General features: G+C 53.6%; 1 protein-coding gene across 2 annotated transcripts in view; it reads left to right on the forward strand.

Moving 5' to 3' along the window:
• The window catches only part of LOC129132863 (WD repeat-containing protein 7), a 42,992-nt gene that overhangs the window by 21,740 nt on the left and 4,560 nt on the right, over positions 1-16,692 (forward strand). For both annotated transcript variants that reach the window (XM_077171151.1, XM_077171149.1), the window contains exons 21-26: positions 3,792-4,013; positions 6,499-6,685; positions 9,284-9,401; positions 10,666-10,815; positions 11,039-11,121; positions 13,332-13,431. In XM_077171151.1, the coding sequence (XP_077027266.1) occupies positions 3,792-4,013; positions 6,499-6,685; positions 9,284-9,401; positions 10,666-10,815; positions 11,039-11,121; positions 13,332-13,431 (860 nt within the window). The remainder of the gene's footprint in view (positions 1-3,791; positions 4,014-6,498; positions 6,686-9,283; positions 9,402-10,665; positions 10,816-11,038; positions 11,122-13,331; positions 13,432-16,692) is intronic.

Here is a 16,692-nt window from a genome sequence, read left to right on the forward strand (position 1 = left end):
ACAGTGAGCTTTGTACGGGGGCAAGAGAGGGAAAATAAGAATTTTCAGACACCTTCAGCTCAGTTTCTGATGGTCCCATGAGCACCAATGTTTGTTGATGGGATTGCCTCTCAATAGGATCTTTTCCAACTTGGGATTCCCCAAAGCTTCCCCTCATAAAGATCATTTCTTAAAAGGATCATTTGCACCTCAGAACTAAAGGACAAGGAAACATTTTAGCTGAGGATCCTTAATACACTCCAGTGGTTCTTATTCAGAAGTTACTTAGAAAATTCGGTCTGTCCTCAAATTTCCTTTTAATGCCTGAAAAGTTTTTTTGGATAACTAAAAATAGACCAAATGTTTTGTTTAAATACTTCACACATGGGCAGCAGCGTTTTTTCCCACTTGGGCATAAATTCTCCTGGCTCCAGTGGTCAGAATTTGGGAATTTGGTGAATTGGCTTATTCAGGGTATATTTTGAATTGTGTAAATTACAGACTTTCTGATTTTGGGTAACCTCAAATGAATTCCCAAGTGATTCATTATTTGTCCTGTGTGATATTACAACTGTTTTACTTGGAGAAATCAAATCCTTCACAAGGAAGCTTTGTAACAAATGGTAAGTGCAGTTTTAATTGTAGTTGCTCCTGTTGGGCTTGTAGCAGTGTGAATTTTAACAACCTGGGTTCCTGCATTTTCCTTTTGAGATGGATTCCTCTGAGCTCCAGGCCTGCTGCCATTAAAGCTTCCCAGGTTTCTTCCCAGCATTTTCCTTTTGGGATGGATTCCTGAGCTCCAGGCCTGCTGCCATTAAAGCTTCCCAGGTTTCTTCCCAGCATTTTCCTTTTGGGATGGATTCCTGAGCTCCAGGCCTGCTGCCATTAAAGCCATGACATCACTTCTGAAATGGTATTTTTTGGTTTGTGGGTCTGGTTTTTTGGGTGAGTTTTTGTAGGAAAATTGATGCCAGTGACTCTGAAACTCCACAATCCCATTCCTGCACATCAGAAATCTGGTGGAAGGGTGTGTGCTGCTTTTTTCTTTAATTTTATTTTGGCTGCAACTACTCCAAATTAAACCTTGCTCATCACTGCTTGTTCCAAGTGATCCCATTGGGAAGTTGCCACTGAAGTTCAAATCCAGTATTAAATATCATTGCTCTGCAGACTTTATATTGAGATCCCATTAACAATAACCAGATCTTTAAAAAATTGAGATTCTCATCCCTTCAGTGAGGGAAATTTTGATGGGTGGGCCCAGTGCTGTCAAACCTGGCTGAAAGGTGCCTGAAATTCCCCATCTGAGCAGCACAGGGTCCATTTTGTCTCTGCCTGTTTCCCTGGGAAGGCTGCAGCATCCTCACCCATTTTGTGTTCCCAGGTGCTGCTGCAGCACAGGGAAACATTCCCTCAGCAAATTCCACTGAACTGCAGCAGATGGGAATGAAAAACACCCTCATTTAAAGCAAAGCACATCTTCTACCTGCAATAAAAGAAATGAAGGTGTGATTTCTAATGCATGACAGCTCCCAGCTCCTAAAGAGCTCTGCCATTCCATTATTCCCCATTCAGAATCCCAGCTATTCCAGAGCACCGGTTGCATTTGTTGTCAGAAGCAGCCGGCACCGGATTAGTGATGGCAGCCATCGCAGAGGATGGGCCGGCAGGGAGGAATTCCCAAATTCTGCGGGAATTGCAGCTCCCGCTCCGTGAGTGGAGCCAGCAGAGGGAGCCGCGCACCCAGGAACGGCCGAGGGGGCTTTGGGCACCTCCTTCCCCCTGCCCAGCCTGCAGCCAAGGGGGTTTGGGCACCTCCTTCCATCCCAGCCTCCCAACCGAGGGGCTTTGGGCACCTCCTTCCCCCTGCCCAGCCTGCAGCCAAGGGGCTTTGGGCACCTCCTTCCTGCCCAGCCTGCAATCCAGGCAGGTTTAGGCACTTTCCCCCTGTTTCCATCCTGCAATCCAGGCAGGTTTAGGCACTTCCCCCTGTTTCCATCCTGCAATCCAGGCAGGTTTAGGCACTTTCCCTGTTTCCATCCTGCAATCCAGGCAGGTTTAGGCACTTTCCCCCCTGTTTCCATGCCCCCAGGCCGCAGGGCTTGCAGTGGGAACACCGGGGATTGTTTTGTCCTTCCCTCAGCCTGGACTGGGATTTTTCCAGCTGCAGTCCCGGGGTTTTTGCCCTCCTGGCAGCACAGCTTGTGCTTTCCCGTGGAGCCATTGGGGTTATTCATTTCCTGCCCCTGATGGGCTGATCCAGGCTCCTGTCAGGAAAATGGATCTGTGATTAAAGGGGCGCCCAGCATGGGGACAAAGCACCCAAGTGGCACGGCCAGGTGGGATCTCCTCTTCCAGAGGGGGTTCTGCTGCACCTCAGGGCTTGCCTTGGCTCGCTTTGGGTTCCTTGGAGTTGATTTTGGGGGTTGTTCTCTGTTTGAGGCAGCAAATCCTGCCCTGCAGCTGCGAGGATGGAGCTCATGGGACACTGTGGGTCTTTCCCCCCTGTGCTGGCTGCAATTGCTGTGGGGTGGATAAGGAGCAATGTCCTGGCACAGCAGCAGCAGCAGGAGGGAGCTCAGCTCCTGGTGCCCGGGCTGGCAGCTTTCCCAGGGGAATCCACGCATTCCCAGCAGGATTCTTGGGCCGTTCCAGGTCGATACATGAAAATTCCCTTGGTGCAGATTCTGTGGCCCGCAGAGCTCGAGGGCTCCCCACCCTGGAAGTGCCCAGAGCCAGGCTGGGCAGTGCCTGGGCTGTGGGTGAGGGATGGGCCCTGGGTCCCGCACAGCCCAGCCCATTCCGTGTGTGAGGGAGGCTCCCTGCGGCTGTGCAAGGGTTAACAGCGTGTGGGACAGGCTCCGGCGGCTCCTGGGCACCTCCAGCTGCTCCTGCCCTGCTTTGTTCCAGCCCCTTCGCATCCTTCTTCCTCCAAAGGCAGTTGCTATCGATTTTTTCCCTCTTTTCTGCCTCCCTTCCCATTGTTAAGGTTTCCCTTGTTTTTCTCTCCCTTTTGGCTCGAGCACAGCTCCTAAATTTTGGTTAATTCCTTGTTTTCCTCGGGAGCCCCATGGATGTCATTAACAGGGACATCCCGTGCGCTTCATTAATCCACCCTTCATTAATCCAGGGGATGCCTCCCAATTCCTCAGCAAACAGCACTTGGGAAGGATTAAAACTTCTTAAATTTTGGAATACATTGTAGGGAATTTCCCAGGATGCTGGAAATCAACAGCTAGGTGAGAGTGGGCTTTATTTGTTAAAATGAATCTGGTTTTGTTCCAATAATTTCTTCCCAGATTTTGGGATTTTACTCCAAATAAAAAAACCTCCTCTGCTTGGTGGGATTCAGAATCTCTGGACTGCGTTAAACTAATAACAAATATTTCACTTCTATGTACAATTCATAATTGTGGTTTTGTAATTCCATGGGTGCCATTTTGCTGTATGAAAATATCCCTTTGGTTTAATGGTGTTATCCTAAAAGTTAAATATCCTGACATTTAATAGGAGGCTGGATGTGGTGATGGATCCTATATCAAAAAGATGCTTTTATATAATGCAAAGAACCTATCCTGAAAAACCCCACCTTTTAAAACCAATAACAATTCCAGCCTGTCAGTTTAAAGTGAGCGAGAAGCAGCCCAGAAATCCTCAGATAAACACAGAACTTTCTGTCGTTGCCCGGAGGTGTTTGGGGGTGGATGGGGGCGCGGCGGTGCTCGCAGGGCGCGGCCGAGGCGCCGATGCCGCCGCTTTCCGCACTAACCCCGTGCCCCGTCCGTCCGTCCGTCCGTCCGTGTGTCCCGCAGGCTGCCCGGCGGCGCTGCCCCAGCCCAGGAAGGCGTCCTCGTCCTACGAGGAGCGGCGCAAGCAGGCCACGGCCATCGTGCTGCTGGGCGTCATCGGCGCCGAGTTCGGCGCTGAGATCGAGCCCCCCAAGCTGCTGGCGCGGCCCCGCAGCTCCAGCCAGATCCCCGAGGGCTTCGGCCTCACCAGCGCCGGCGCCAACTACTCCCTGGCCCGGCACACCTGTGAGTGCCCCTGGAACCCCTGGGGAGGGGACTGATCAGTGGGACTGGAAAAGGGGAGTGGGAATGGGCTGGGAGTGCCCCTGGAACCCCTGGGGATGGGACTGATCCGTGGGATTGGGGAGTGGGAATGGGCTGGGAGTGCCCCTGGAACCCCTGGGGAGGGGTTTGATCAGTGGGATTGGGATTGGGGAGTGGGAATGGGCTGGGAGTGCCCCCTGCACATCCCCTGGGGAGGGGTCTGATCAGTGTGCCTGGAAAAGGGGAGTGGGAATGGGAGCACCCCCAGCATCCCTGGGGATGGGCTCCTTCAGTGGGATTGGGGAATGGGAATGGGCTGTGAGTGCCCCCTGCACATCCCCTGGGGATGGGACTGTTCAGTGGGATTGGGGAATGGGAATGGGAATGGGAATGGGAATGGGAATGGGAATGGGAATGGGAATGGGCTGGGAGTGCCCCCAGCATCCCCTGGGGATGGGTCTGTTCAGTTTAGCTGGAAAAGGGCAGGACTGGGGAGTGGGAATGGGCTGGGAGCACCCCCAGCATCCCTGGGGATGGGTTTGATCAGTGGGATTGGGGAATGGGAATGGGCTGGGAGCACCCCCAGCATCTCCTGCCTCCCCTGGGGATGTCTTCATTCAGTTTTCCTGGAAAAGAGCGGGATTAGGGAGTGCAGAGCACTGTCACTGCTTTTATCTGGTTTGTCCTTTGTTGTTTGTCACCTTCCACTGCCCCAGGGTGCTCCAAGTCCCACCCAGCCCAGCCTTGGGCACTTCCAGGGTGGGCAATCCAGAGCTTCTCTGGGCAAGCCTAAATCCATCAAGGAGTTTCTGTGCCTTCCAGTGGCAGGAGCTGGGATTTGAGTGTTCTGGAGAGGGTGGAATTCTCCAGGAATTCCAGCTGTGCCCTTGCCTGGCACCTGCATTAATCCCTCACAGCTCTTGCCCAGAGGCCCTGGACAGCTGTGGCTGCCCCATCCCATGGGCAAGGACAGCTCCCGCCAGCCCAGGGTGCTCCAAGCTTGTCCAGCCTGCCCTGGAGCAATTCCAGATGGGAGGTGATTGATTGAAACTGGGGGAAAAAATAATCTGATCATCATTATGCAAAAAAAACCAAGTGATTTTCAATTATATTTTGATTTGATACCTGAGACAAGATCTGGTGTAAAAACAAAAGACTAAAAATCCACTGAGCAGAAAGGGATGAAGGGATATGGAGTCTTAACCCAGAAAATCTCCAAATTTCTGTCTCTCTGTGGAAAATCAGGGGAAAAAAAATCATCTAGAAAGGGTCACAATCAAGTTAAATCCTATTCTTGGAGTCCATCATTTGGATTTAGTTGGATCTTGATCAGAGTTCTCAGTGGCTCATTCCTGCCTGGGCTATTGATTTTGCCCAGCAAATAATTTCATTTTTTAAAACCCATTGGCAAACTGGGGATAACAAGGCTGCCTGGAGCCGTGTGCTCACAGAGATCCCACAGCAAGGAGAGACATTTTGGGAATCCAGGGGCTTCTGTGCACTGACAAAAACGGATGAATTTGCACATTTGGGCACATCTGGGTTAATAAAGTGATGCAAGAAGCAAATGTGCCAGTGCAGAGTGAAGCACCTGCAGTAAAGCTCTGTTTTAGCACCACTTGGAGTGGCAATGGCATTCCCGGGCTGCCTGAGGAATTGTGCCCAGCTGCATTTTTGAAGGTGCATGGGTGCTGGGCTTTTCCAGAGCCTTTCCAGGGCTAATTACCTCGTCTGCCGACTCTAATGTGACATGTTTATTGCCCTAACGAACAGCTCATTAGCGCCGGGATGCTTCTGTCAATATTCATTCCTTGCCTCCAGCCCGGGCAGAGCTTTAAACAAAGATGTCCCAGCCTGGCACCGCCTCTGGTCAGGGCTGCTGCTGGGTGCTGAGGGCAGAGGGTTTATCTGAGCACCTTTTTAACAAGGGTTTGGTTTTGAGGCAGGAAATCAGCCTGGTGGCATGACAGGAGGGGATTTTGGGGGCTGTTCCACACGGATCAGGAGTGGTTGGTGTGAATTAACCAGAGAAGCTCTGTTGGCTTTTCCTGGTCTTGTTTAATAAACAAACCAAGCAACTTGTTGAGGACAGTTCAAGCGAACCCTGATAAAATCAGCAATTATCTTTACCACAAGAAGCAGCTTTGAGGGGTAATAAATAACGATGGCGAGATAATAATAAATTACTGGCCAGCGCTGCCCTCCTCTGTTTACATGTGAGTAAAGTGGGCTGTTCAGTTCAGTATGAATATTCCCAAACGTGCAGAGCCTGGATCGAGGTTCAGGATTCCGTTTCTATTCCCCCCGCAGTGTGCATTGCTGCTGTTCCTTAGGCAGGGCTGTGTTTGGCACTCAGGCTGGCTCAGCCGCTCGGGGCAGGCTGGGCCGGGGGAAGGTGCCCAGGGTGCCCAGGGTGCCCAGGGTGCCCAGGGTGTGTGCATGCCCTGAGAGCCCCGCTCTCCTGCAGGCAAGGCGCTGACGTTCCTGCTGCTGCAGCCGGCCAGCGCGCGGCTCCCGGCGCACAGCACCATCCGCCGCACCGCCATCGACCTCATCGGCCGCGGCTTCACCGTCTGGGAGCCCTACATGGACGTGTCGGCCGTGCTCATGGGGCTGCTGGAGCTCTGCGCCGACGCCGAGAAGCAGCTGGCCAAGTGGGTACAGCGCCAGCCGTGCCAGGCTCGGGCGGCCCCCGGGGCAAGGACGGGCGGGTGCCGGGGAGGAGCCCTGGCTGCTCCATCCCCGAAGGGCCCAAAGCCTGCCTGGACAAGGCACGGAGCAGCCTGCACTGGTGGACAGGACAGGGTCCCCTGCCCGTGGCGTCCTTAAGGTCCCTTTCATCCCGGATCATTCCGTAATTCCATGAAATGTTTGTTGGCAAACACAGAATTTAAATGGCTCCTGCAATAAGGAGCTGCCCAGGGCTGTTTCCATCCCAGAAATGTGTTCCCACATCCATCAGTCTTCAGGGTTCTGACACTGTTCTAAGCCCATTTTATGTAAGTTTTAATTTCCTCAAGATACAAAGAACGGGTCCTTGCCCTGTGTTGGCAGGAGAAATATGGACAAATTGGATTACCATTGTTTGTTGTGTGAATTCCGGTGTAGTGTGACAGGAGGCAGCAGCACCTCGTCCCTTCCCAAAGCCCCGTTTTATGTAAATCCCGACTTCCAGGATCCCAGCGCCCACAGCTCTTCAGCAAGTCCTTGTGCTGGTGTGATTCCACCCTCAGCTGTCAGGAAGATTAGTCTGGCTCTCCCTCCAAAGAGCAGGGAATAAATGAAGGGATCAGCGTGGAGCCTTGAGGAGCCCGGCACAATTTTCCTCATGATAAATTGCATAATAAGCGCGAAAGCGTTTGCTTATTAATCCATAACAAGATTTAGATTGAAAATGGCCTGTTACATTGCTGACAGATCCAGGATGGAGGGAGATGGAAAGAAATGGAGCAACAATGTGTGCAGGGGTTAAGTGTGGATCTCACCCTGGCGGAGCCCCGCTGAGCTCCCGCTTTGTGCCGGATTTGCCGTGGACACAATAACGGCACACAGCTGCCGGCGCCTCTCCCGGAGGTTTTATTAAAGAGCTTTTATGTCAAGCTTCTGCTTTTAGATAGAAAAGAAGAAATCACGTTTATTGACCAGCAAAACGAGTGGGGTTCTTTTTTCCCTGCTGAATCAAGGGAATATCCGAGCTGTTAGGCAAAACTCAGGTGCTCGGAACTCCTCCGCTCGCCCCGGCTCCGGAGGTGACGCTGTGCCAAGGGAGGCTGCTCAGCTCTGAGGATGAACTCTGTTCTCCCAGCATTCTGAGCCTCTGGGGTCGTGGCTGGGATGATGATGGGAATCATTTGTGGCTGTGTTTTTGCTTTCTGAGTTAAGCTGTGTTTCACACAGATTCCACTTGTCCAGGCTGCTCCGAGTCCCATCCAGCCTGGCCGGGAACAATTCCAGGGATGGGGCAGCCACAGCTTCTCTGGGCTGTTGTGATGTGAGCAGCCAGCTCAGCACACCACCTTCGGATCAATCCATGCATTTCATCTGTGCCTTGGAGCGCTCTGACCCCAGGATGGTCTGGGGGGTGCTTTTGTCCTGGCTGCAACGCCAGCGCTGCCCCACGCTCTCCCTGTCACATCCTCCCGAGGCATGGAGTTCACCAACAGCCTGTTGCTCTCCAGGAAAATGCACATTTGGTATTACATCCTGAAGGGAAAGCACTGCTGGTGTGGCACTGAGCCTTCAGAGAGGGAAAAAGGCACTTGGGGTTTGCTGGCTTTGGCAACTCCTCCAGAAGTTAACCGGGATAACTCCTTCCCTGGCTCACCCCTTTTCCATGGAACACCTCATGGACAGGGGTTTGGAACTTACATTTGCATGTGCTTTTCCAGGGAAAGGCCAGTGGGGACATCACCTTGTGGAAGAGACTTTATTTAGTTTCACATTTGGGAGTTTTAATTTGTGCAGTGATGGTGAGGGATGGGAAAGGAAAATAAACTGCTTGGGATTATACACTGCTATTCTCTTCCCAAAAAATCAGTCAGAGGGCACAGGGGAGAAGGAGGAACCCCTTCCACAGGTTATCCAGAAAAATAAGTGGCTGCCCCATCCCTGGAAGTGTTCAAGGCTGGGCTGGACAGGGCTCGGAGCAGTCTGGGGTAGTGGAAGGTGTCCCTGCCCACGCCAGGGGTGGAATAGGTGATTATAAAACCCCTACTCCAACCCAAGCCAGCCCGTGAGTCCATGTTCCTACATTTTGGGGAATTTTTGGATAATGTGCAGGGCACGTAGAAATTTTATTTTTGCAGTTACTGGGTACTTACCACCTTATTGCTTTTTGCTTTTATCTTGTCACAGCCAGTAAAAGCCTTGAATTAAGGAGAATTACTCTGGCCAGGGGATTTTTCAGGCTGTGTTTAAAATACTGTAAAAGACCAAACCATAAATCCTTGGCAAGACGCCGTGGGCCTCCGTGGGGTGATATGTATTCAGCACATACAGATAATTTGTTAACAAGGCCTTTTGCCCACTTTGGACAGATGCACTTACTGTTTTCAATCTTCATGGTTAATTATTCGATTTGGGGTTGATGCTGGAACACCCTGACTCCTAATCACTGCTCTTTGTTGGGAGTCCATTATCCTGGAACTGCCGGAGTGCTCCCGGTGACCTTGAACTGACATTATAAGCTGGTTCTAATCTTTTCACTCTATATTTCTTCCCTTTGTGCCTGCCTTTGTGCGGCTCCCGTTTAGCATCACAATGGGGCTGCCCCTGAGCCCCGCGGCCGACTCGGCGCGCTCGGCTCGCCACGCGCTGTCCCTGATCGCCACCGCCCGCCCGCCCGCCTTCATCACCACCATCGCCAAGGAGGTGAGGGCACCGCGGGGCCGGGGGCTCTCCCCGGGCTGGGCAGGGTGGGCACCGCGGGGCCGGGGGCTCTCCCCGGGCTGGGCAGGGTGGCCAGCGCCGGCCGGGGCTGAGGCTCGGTGTGCCCGGGCACGGCCTATCCCAGGCTGGGCTGAGCCGCCTGGAGGTGAGGGCACCGCGGGGCTGGGGGCTCGGTGTGCCCGAGCACGGCCTGTCCTGTCCCAGGCTGGGCTGAGCCGCCTGGAGGTGAGGGCACCGCGGGGCTGGGGGCTCGGTGTGCCCGAGCACGGCCCGTCCTGTCCCAGGCTGGGCTGAGCCACCTGGAGGTGAGGGCACCGCGGGGCTGGGGGCTCGGTGTGCCCGGGCACGGCCCGTCCTGTCCCAGGCTGGGCTGAGCCGCCCCAGCCCCGCCCGGAGCCCAGCGGAGCTCAGGGACACACAGGGCTTGGTGGGGACATGGAGGTGACGCTGGGTTCAAGGGTGGCCTCATGGTGGCCATGGGGTGGTGCTGGGTTCAAGGATGGCCTCATGGTGACCATGAGGAGGTGCTGTTTCAAGGCCAGCCCTGGTGGCCATGGGGTGGTGCTGGGTTCAAGGGTGGCCTCATGGTGGCCATGGGGTGGTGCTGGGTTCAAGGATGGCCTCATGGTGACCATGAGGAGGTGCTGTTTCAAGGCCAGCCCTGGTGGCCATGGGCTGGTGCAGTGTCCAGGGCCAGCCCTGGTGGCCGTGAGGTGGTGCTGGGTCCAGGGCCGGCCCTGGAGGCCCATGGAGGAGGTGCTGGGTTCAAGGGTGGCCTCATGGTGACCATGGAGGTGCTGCTGGTTCAAGGGTGGCCTCATGGTGACCATGGAGGAGGTGCTGGGTTCAAGGCCAGCCCTGGTGACCATGGAGGTGGTGCTGGGTTCAAGGCCAGCCCTGGTGGCCATGGGGTGGTGCTGGGTTCAAGGCCAGCCCTGGTGGCCATGGGGTGGTGCAGTGTCCAGGGCCAGCCCTGGTGGCCATGGGGTGGTGCTGGGTTCAAGGGTGGCCTCATGGTGGCCATGAGGTGGTGCAGGGTCCCGAGCCAGCCCTGGTGACCATGGGGTGGTGCTGGGTTCAAGGCCAGCCCTGGTGGCCATGGAGGAGGTGCTGGGATCAAGGCCAGCCCTGTTGGCCATGAGGAGGTGCAGTGTCCAGGGCCAGCCCTGGTGGTGGTGCAGGTCCAGGGCCAGCGCCATGGTCCAGGAGGCCCTTCCCCGGTGTCAGAGCTGTCCCTGGTCCCCAGGTGCACCGGCACACGGCGCTGGCGGCCAACACGCAGTCGCAGCAGAACATCCACACCAGCACGCTGGCCCGCGCCAAGGGCGAGATCCTGCGCGTCATCGAGATCCTCATCGACAAGATGCCCTCCGACGTCGTGGACCTGCTGGTGGAGGTGAGGCAGGGACGAGGCTCCGCTCCAGGAGCTGCTTTCCGTGTGGACCTTGGGAGTAGGAAGGATTTGCTTTGTACTGCAGAAACTTTAAATGGTTGGGGAGAATATCCCAAGCTGAAGAAGGTCAAAGCCAGGTTGGACACAGCTTGGAATGGCCTGATCTGTTGGGATGGGATGACCTTCAGAACGCGATTGTCAGCTGCTGGTAATTTTTGTTTCCAAGGTGATGGACATCATCATGTACTGCCTGGAAGGATCTTTAGTTAAGAAGAAGGGTCTCCAGGAGTGTTTTCCAGCCATCTGCAGGTGAGCCTTCCTCTGGGAACACTGTGAAGTAAATGATAGGGTCAGCAGCAGGATCTATTTCCTAATTAAGAGTGAAACAGTCTTTTAGGTGACACAACAAAGAGTAAAAGGTGATTTATAAAATGGGAGCATTTCCAGTATCTTTAAAGGTGGATAAATATCCCAGTCATCCTCTTAAACTGGTCCGGCCAATAAATTCTAATAATCACCTGTCGGCCATTACATTTTAATTTAATAACCTATTAAAATATGGAATAGTTTCATGGAAAGAACAATTATCCCGTTGCCAGGCTGGATCCTGATGGAATGATCTTCCTCCTTCCTGATGCTTTAAGTGGCTTTCCTTAAAACATGAAGGGAAGGATAAATGGGAATTAGTGCCCAATCTCCCTATTGCTGTGTATATTTATAGCCATCCAGTATTTTACATTCTCTGCTAATATTTCCTGGTTATAGCCAGTGTAAAAATGATCCAGCACCCAGCGATGGAGAGAGCCCAGGGGGAATTGCCAGCGGGCCATAGCAGGTGGGGGATCTCTGCAGGGATTCCAGGGTAGCACCTGCAGCATCCCATGGTTAATCCCTCTGATTTTCCCAGTGTTCCCATGCTGGACTGGAGCTGTGTGGCCAAATCCCTGGGTCATAGTTCAAGGACGGTGGTCATACCTCAGGGAGGGACACGCTGCCCTGCAAAGCTGCAGCTGAGCTGCAGTTCCCTTTTCCCTGCACAAAAACCAGGGATTCTCTTCCTTCCCTGCTGCTCTTTGTTGGTTTTGCCCCGTGTTTCATCTGCCTTCCTTGCCAGCTGCCATCCTGCAGTGCAGGACGTGTCTCGTACACAGCAGTTGCTGTGGCACTGGGAATCCCCAGGAACCGGGAGACAAGTCTGAAGGGTGGCTGGTTTGAAGCCCTAAATATGCTCAGCAATGCAGTTTTGGGACTAATTCCAGGTATTTCTGGTGCATTTTGGTAGAGGAAAATTTAGCTGCAAAATTCCAGCACACTTTGGAATGTGGCTGGCACTTCCACAGGTGTGTTCTCCTGTGATAAGGCACAGTGATATCCCCAAGGATTCGAATCTGCAATTAGGATTTAGGGTCTCTTGGGTTTCAAAGTGGTGAAATTCCTTGGAATTTGCAGCTGCTGGAATTCCAGTAAATGCCACGTAGTCACACCGTGTGTTCAGGACTGTTGCAGCCTTTACCCCAAGGGTGTTCCTGGAGTACAGAGTGTGTGATGGCCCATTTCCCTCTTCCTTTTTCTTTATGCCCATCAGAAACTGATGAGTTTATTTATTTCTCCTTCCACTTCCCTTCCTTCCTGTGTGACTTCCATGGGCAATGCCCTCTGTCATGGGCAATGCCCTCTGTCTGTCACACAGAGGATGGGCACTTTGACAGTTTTACTGAGGTGTTCCAGCACAGGGAGGGCACACCCATGGCCATCAGGGAGCTGGGGGTTATCCCATAGATTATTCCCAAATAACTAAATAAATCCGTTGGGTATATCTGATCAGGTTCCATGGTAACATCAGCTGGTTTTGAGCAATGCCAGGTGTTACACTGGCAGCGAGTGCATCTTTAAATCATCTCTGAGTTCCAGCCCTTAGTGAGTCCCAGATGGGTGTGATGTGCCAGTGGCACCTCAGATGGGTGTGACCTGCCAGCCCCAGCTCTCTGTGGCACCCCAGATGGGTGTGATGTGCCAGCCCCAGCCCAGATGGGTGTGACGTGCCAGCCCCAGCTCTCAGTGGCACCCCAGATGGGTGTGATGTGCCAGCCCCATTCCAGTGGCACCCCAGATGGGTCTGATGTGCCAGCCCCAGCCCAGATGGGTGTGATGTGCCAGTCTCACCCCAGATGGGTCTGATGTGCCAGCCCCAGCCCAGATGGGTGTGATGTGCCAGTCTCACCCCAGATGGGTGTGATGTGCCAGCCCCAGTTCTCTGTGGCACCCCAGATGGGTGTGATGTGCCAGCCCCAGCCCAGTGGCACCCCAGATGGGTGTGACGTGCCAGTCTCACTCCAGATGGGTGTGACGTGCCAGCCCCAGCTCTCAGTGGCACCCCAGATGTGCCAGTCTCACCCCAGATGGGTGTGACGTGCCAGCCCCATTCCAGTCTCACCCCAGATGGGTGTGATGTGCCAGCCCCAGCCCAGATGGGTGTGACGTGCCAGCCCCAGCTCTCGTGCCCGTTGTTGTGCCCCCAGGTTCTACATGGTGAGTTACTACGAGCGCAGCCACCGCATCGCCGTGGGCGCCCGCCACGGCTCCGTGGCCCTCTACGACATCCGCACGGGCAAGTGCCAGGTGAGAGCGGCTGGGCTGACCAAAGGGACCCCCGGGATAAGTAGGACAGGTCCTCTTCAGGGTTCATTGCTACTCATGAGGTACAAAATATTTCCAGATAGGTTACTGTGGGGCAGCACCATCTATTGGATACAGATTCCTGCCTCTGATTCTATACGTAATTTCTCACAAAGGCAGATTTTTGTGGCTGCTCAAAAACATGGAATAACTTGAAAAAGCTGTGCCAATGGAGAAAAGCTCAGGGTTTTAATTTCCTTTCCTGTTGAGGGGTTTTGAGATCCTGAAAAACATTTTGGGTTTGGTTTTTTTCCCCTTTTAATTTTTTTAAGAAAGATGGTTGTAGGAACTGACTGAGAAATTACTTGGAATGATCAATAGGATGATGGATGTCAAAAATCCCCCCTTATTAACAAAAAATAAACCAGCATTTATCTAGGAGGGGGTTTCCCCTCAGGAAAATTTACTATGTTAGTAGACTGTATTATGACTATTCCAAATGCAAACACTGAATCTATTTTTCCGTAAGTCCATATCCAAGCAGGTTCTTTCTCCTCCTCCTGCCATGAAATGAGTTTGTGACCCCTCCCTGGGTGTTGCTGCTGGCTCCATGGGGTGTTTGGGGCCGGGCAGTGCCCTTCCCATGGCCATTGATCTGTCCTTCAGCTGCCGGCTGCTCCCAGGGCTGGGTGTTGATTATTCATTCCCACAGCAGCTCACAGGGTATTGACCCAGAGCCGCTCGCTGCAATGGCTCTGCTCCCTCACCCATCTCCATGATGCTCCTGATAAACTGCCTGGGAGCTCCGTGCCTCCGGGAGCCAGCCTGTCCTCAGCCAGGCCTTCTCCCTCTGGGAGCAGCTCCTCCTCAGCCAGGCCTTCTCCCTCTGGGAGCAGCTCCTCCTCAGCCAGGCCTTCTCCCTCTGGGAGCAGCTCCTCCTCAGCCAGGCCTTCTCCCTCTGGGAGCAGCTCCTCCTCAGCAGGGCACCAGGGAGGGTCCATGCCCTGCACTCAGGTGCTGTCCCACACGGCAGCACCAGCACCAGCAGCAGCAGCCTTCTATATTCCCCCTCCATGTTCCCCCTCACACAATCCTGCTCCATGTTCCCCCTCGCACAATCCTGCTCCATGTTCCCCCTCACACATTCCCCCTCCATGTTCCCCCTCGCACAATCCCCCTCCATGTTCCCCCTCACACATTCCCCCTCCATGTTCCCCCTCACACATTCCCCCTCCATGTTCCCCCTCGCACAATCCCGCTCCATGTTCCCCCTCACACATTCCCCCTCCATGTTCCCCCTCACACATTCCCCCTCCATGTTCCCCCTCGCACAATCCCCCTCCATGTTCCCCCTCACACAATCCCCCTCCATGTTCCCCCTCGCACAATCCTGCTCCATGTTCCCCCTCGCACAATCCCGCTCCATGTTCCCCCTCACACAATCCCCCTCCATGTTCCCCCTCACACAATCCCCCTCCATGTTCCCCCTCACACATTCCCCCTCCATGTTCCCCCTCACACAATCCTGCTCCATGTTCCCCCTCACACAATCCTGCTCCGTGTTCCCCCTCACACATTCCCCCTCCATGTTCCCCCTCACACAATCCTGCTCCGTGTTCCCCCTCACACAATCCCCCTCTGTGTTCCCCCTCACACATTCCCCCTCATACATTTCTGTTCCATGTTTCCCCTCACTCACTGCTCCTCCATGTTCCCCCTCACACATTCCTGCTCCATATTCCCCCTCACACAATCCTCCTCCATGTTCCCCCTCACACATTCCCCCTCATACATTTCTGTTCCATGTTTCCCCTCACTCACTGCTCCTCCATATTCCCCCTCACTCTTTCCCCCTCCATATTCCTCTCACACAATCCTGCTCCATGTTCCCCCTCACACATTCCCCCTCACATATTCCTCCATATTCCCATATTCCCCCTCATATTCCTCCTCATATTCCCCCTCTGTATTCCCCCTCCATATTCCCCCTCATATTCCTCCTCATATTCCCCCTCTGTATTCCCCCTCCATATTCCCCCTCATATTCCTCCTCATATTCCCCCTCTGTATTCCTCCTCCATATTCCCCCTCACACATTCCTCCTCATATTCCCCCTCATATTCCTCCTCCATATTCCTCCTCCATGTTCCCCCTCCCACATTCCCCCTCAGAGATTGCAGGGATTCCATTCTGAAGCTCCGAATTCCTCCCGAACCAGCTCCATTTGAATTTTGGGAATAAGCAGCAGCAGTCTTTGCTGTGGGATCCCTGCTTTCCCAGCTGGAGCAGCAGTGGCTTTGGGCAGGTTCTTTAGCTCCTGAAAAGCCTGGACAGGTGGGAGCTCAGGCTCTGAGCGAGGGTTTCCCTGCTGGCTGGGGAGTGATCCGGCCCCTGGAGGATCCAGTTCCCCACACAAGGGCTCAGTATGATTTTCTCCTGGTGTTTTTCCTGGAGCACAGGATCAAGCCTGTGCCTGCCGTTCCAGAGGCAGATCCCTGCCCGGGCTGTCCCGGGGCTGTCCCTGCACATGGCTCTCCCGGCGGGCTGGGGAGCCCGGGCTGTGCTGCTCCTGAGCTCCATCCCTGTGCTGGGCGGCTCTCCCGCCATTCCAGCAGGATTTGGAGCTCTCCTGTCTCAGGTGAGGCAGAGGTTAAACTCGAGCAGCTTCCCAAAAAGAAGGTGGAGCTTCCCTGCGCACCTCGGAGCTGCAGCACAATCCGATGATGACTATCGATCCCTCCCTCCCTCCCCAGCTTTTCCCTGGCTCTGGCAGTCCTGCTCCAGCGGGGCTCCATCTTGATCAGGGCTGAGATGAGATCTGGGATTTGATAAAGATAATTGATGCTGCACAGGGAATTGGAAAACAGTTCTGAGAGCAGCAGCTCCACCTGGAAATGTGCCCTTTGTTTGCCCAGCTCGGAGCCCCACGGCCACAGCCCAGACAGGCACACAGGATTGAACACAAATGGCAATTTTTATCCCAAAATAAACCACTGGGATTAATAATTACAGCTGTAATTCATCTATAACAATACTAAAAGGATTAGACAACAGGATTAAGGTATCGTTGAACACAAGCTCTGTTTGCCCAATTAAACACTAAAATAATATTAAATTCCAACCAAATTATTAATATTTTGTATAAGATTCCTAATTACTAACACACAGCTAAAAATCCTGCACTTAAAGGTGCAGTAACACAGGAAAATGCTGATGCCATAAATACTATTTTACATCAAATTAAACACTAAAATGAGGCTGGAG

The sequence above is a fragment of the Agelaius phoeniceus genome, chromosome Z, assembly GCF_051311805.1.
Source record: "Agelaius phoeniceus isolate bAgePho1 chromosome Z, bAgePho1.hap1, whole genome shotgun sequence".
In the NCBI taxonomy this organism is placed as follows: domain Eukaryota; kingdom Metazoa; phylum Chordata; class Aves; order Passeriformes; family Icteridae; genus Agelaius; species Agelaius phoeniceus.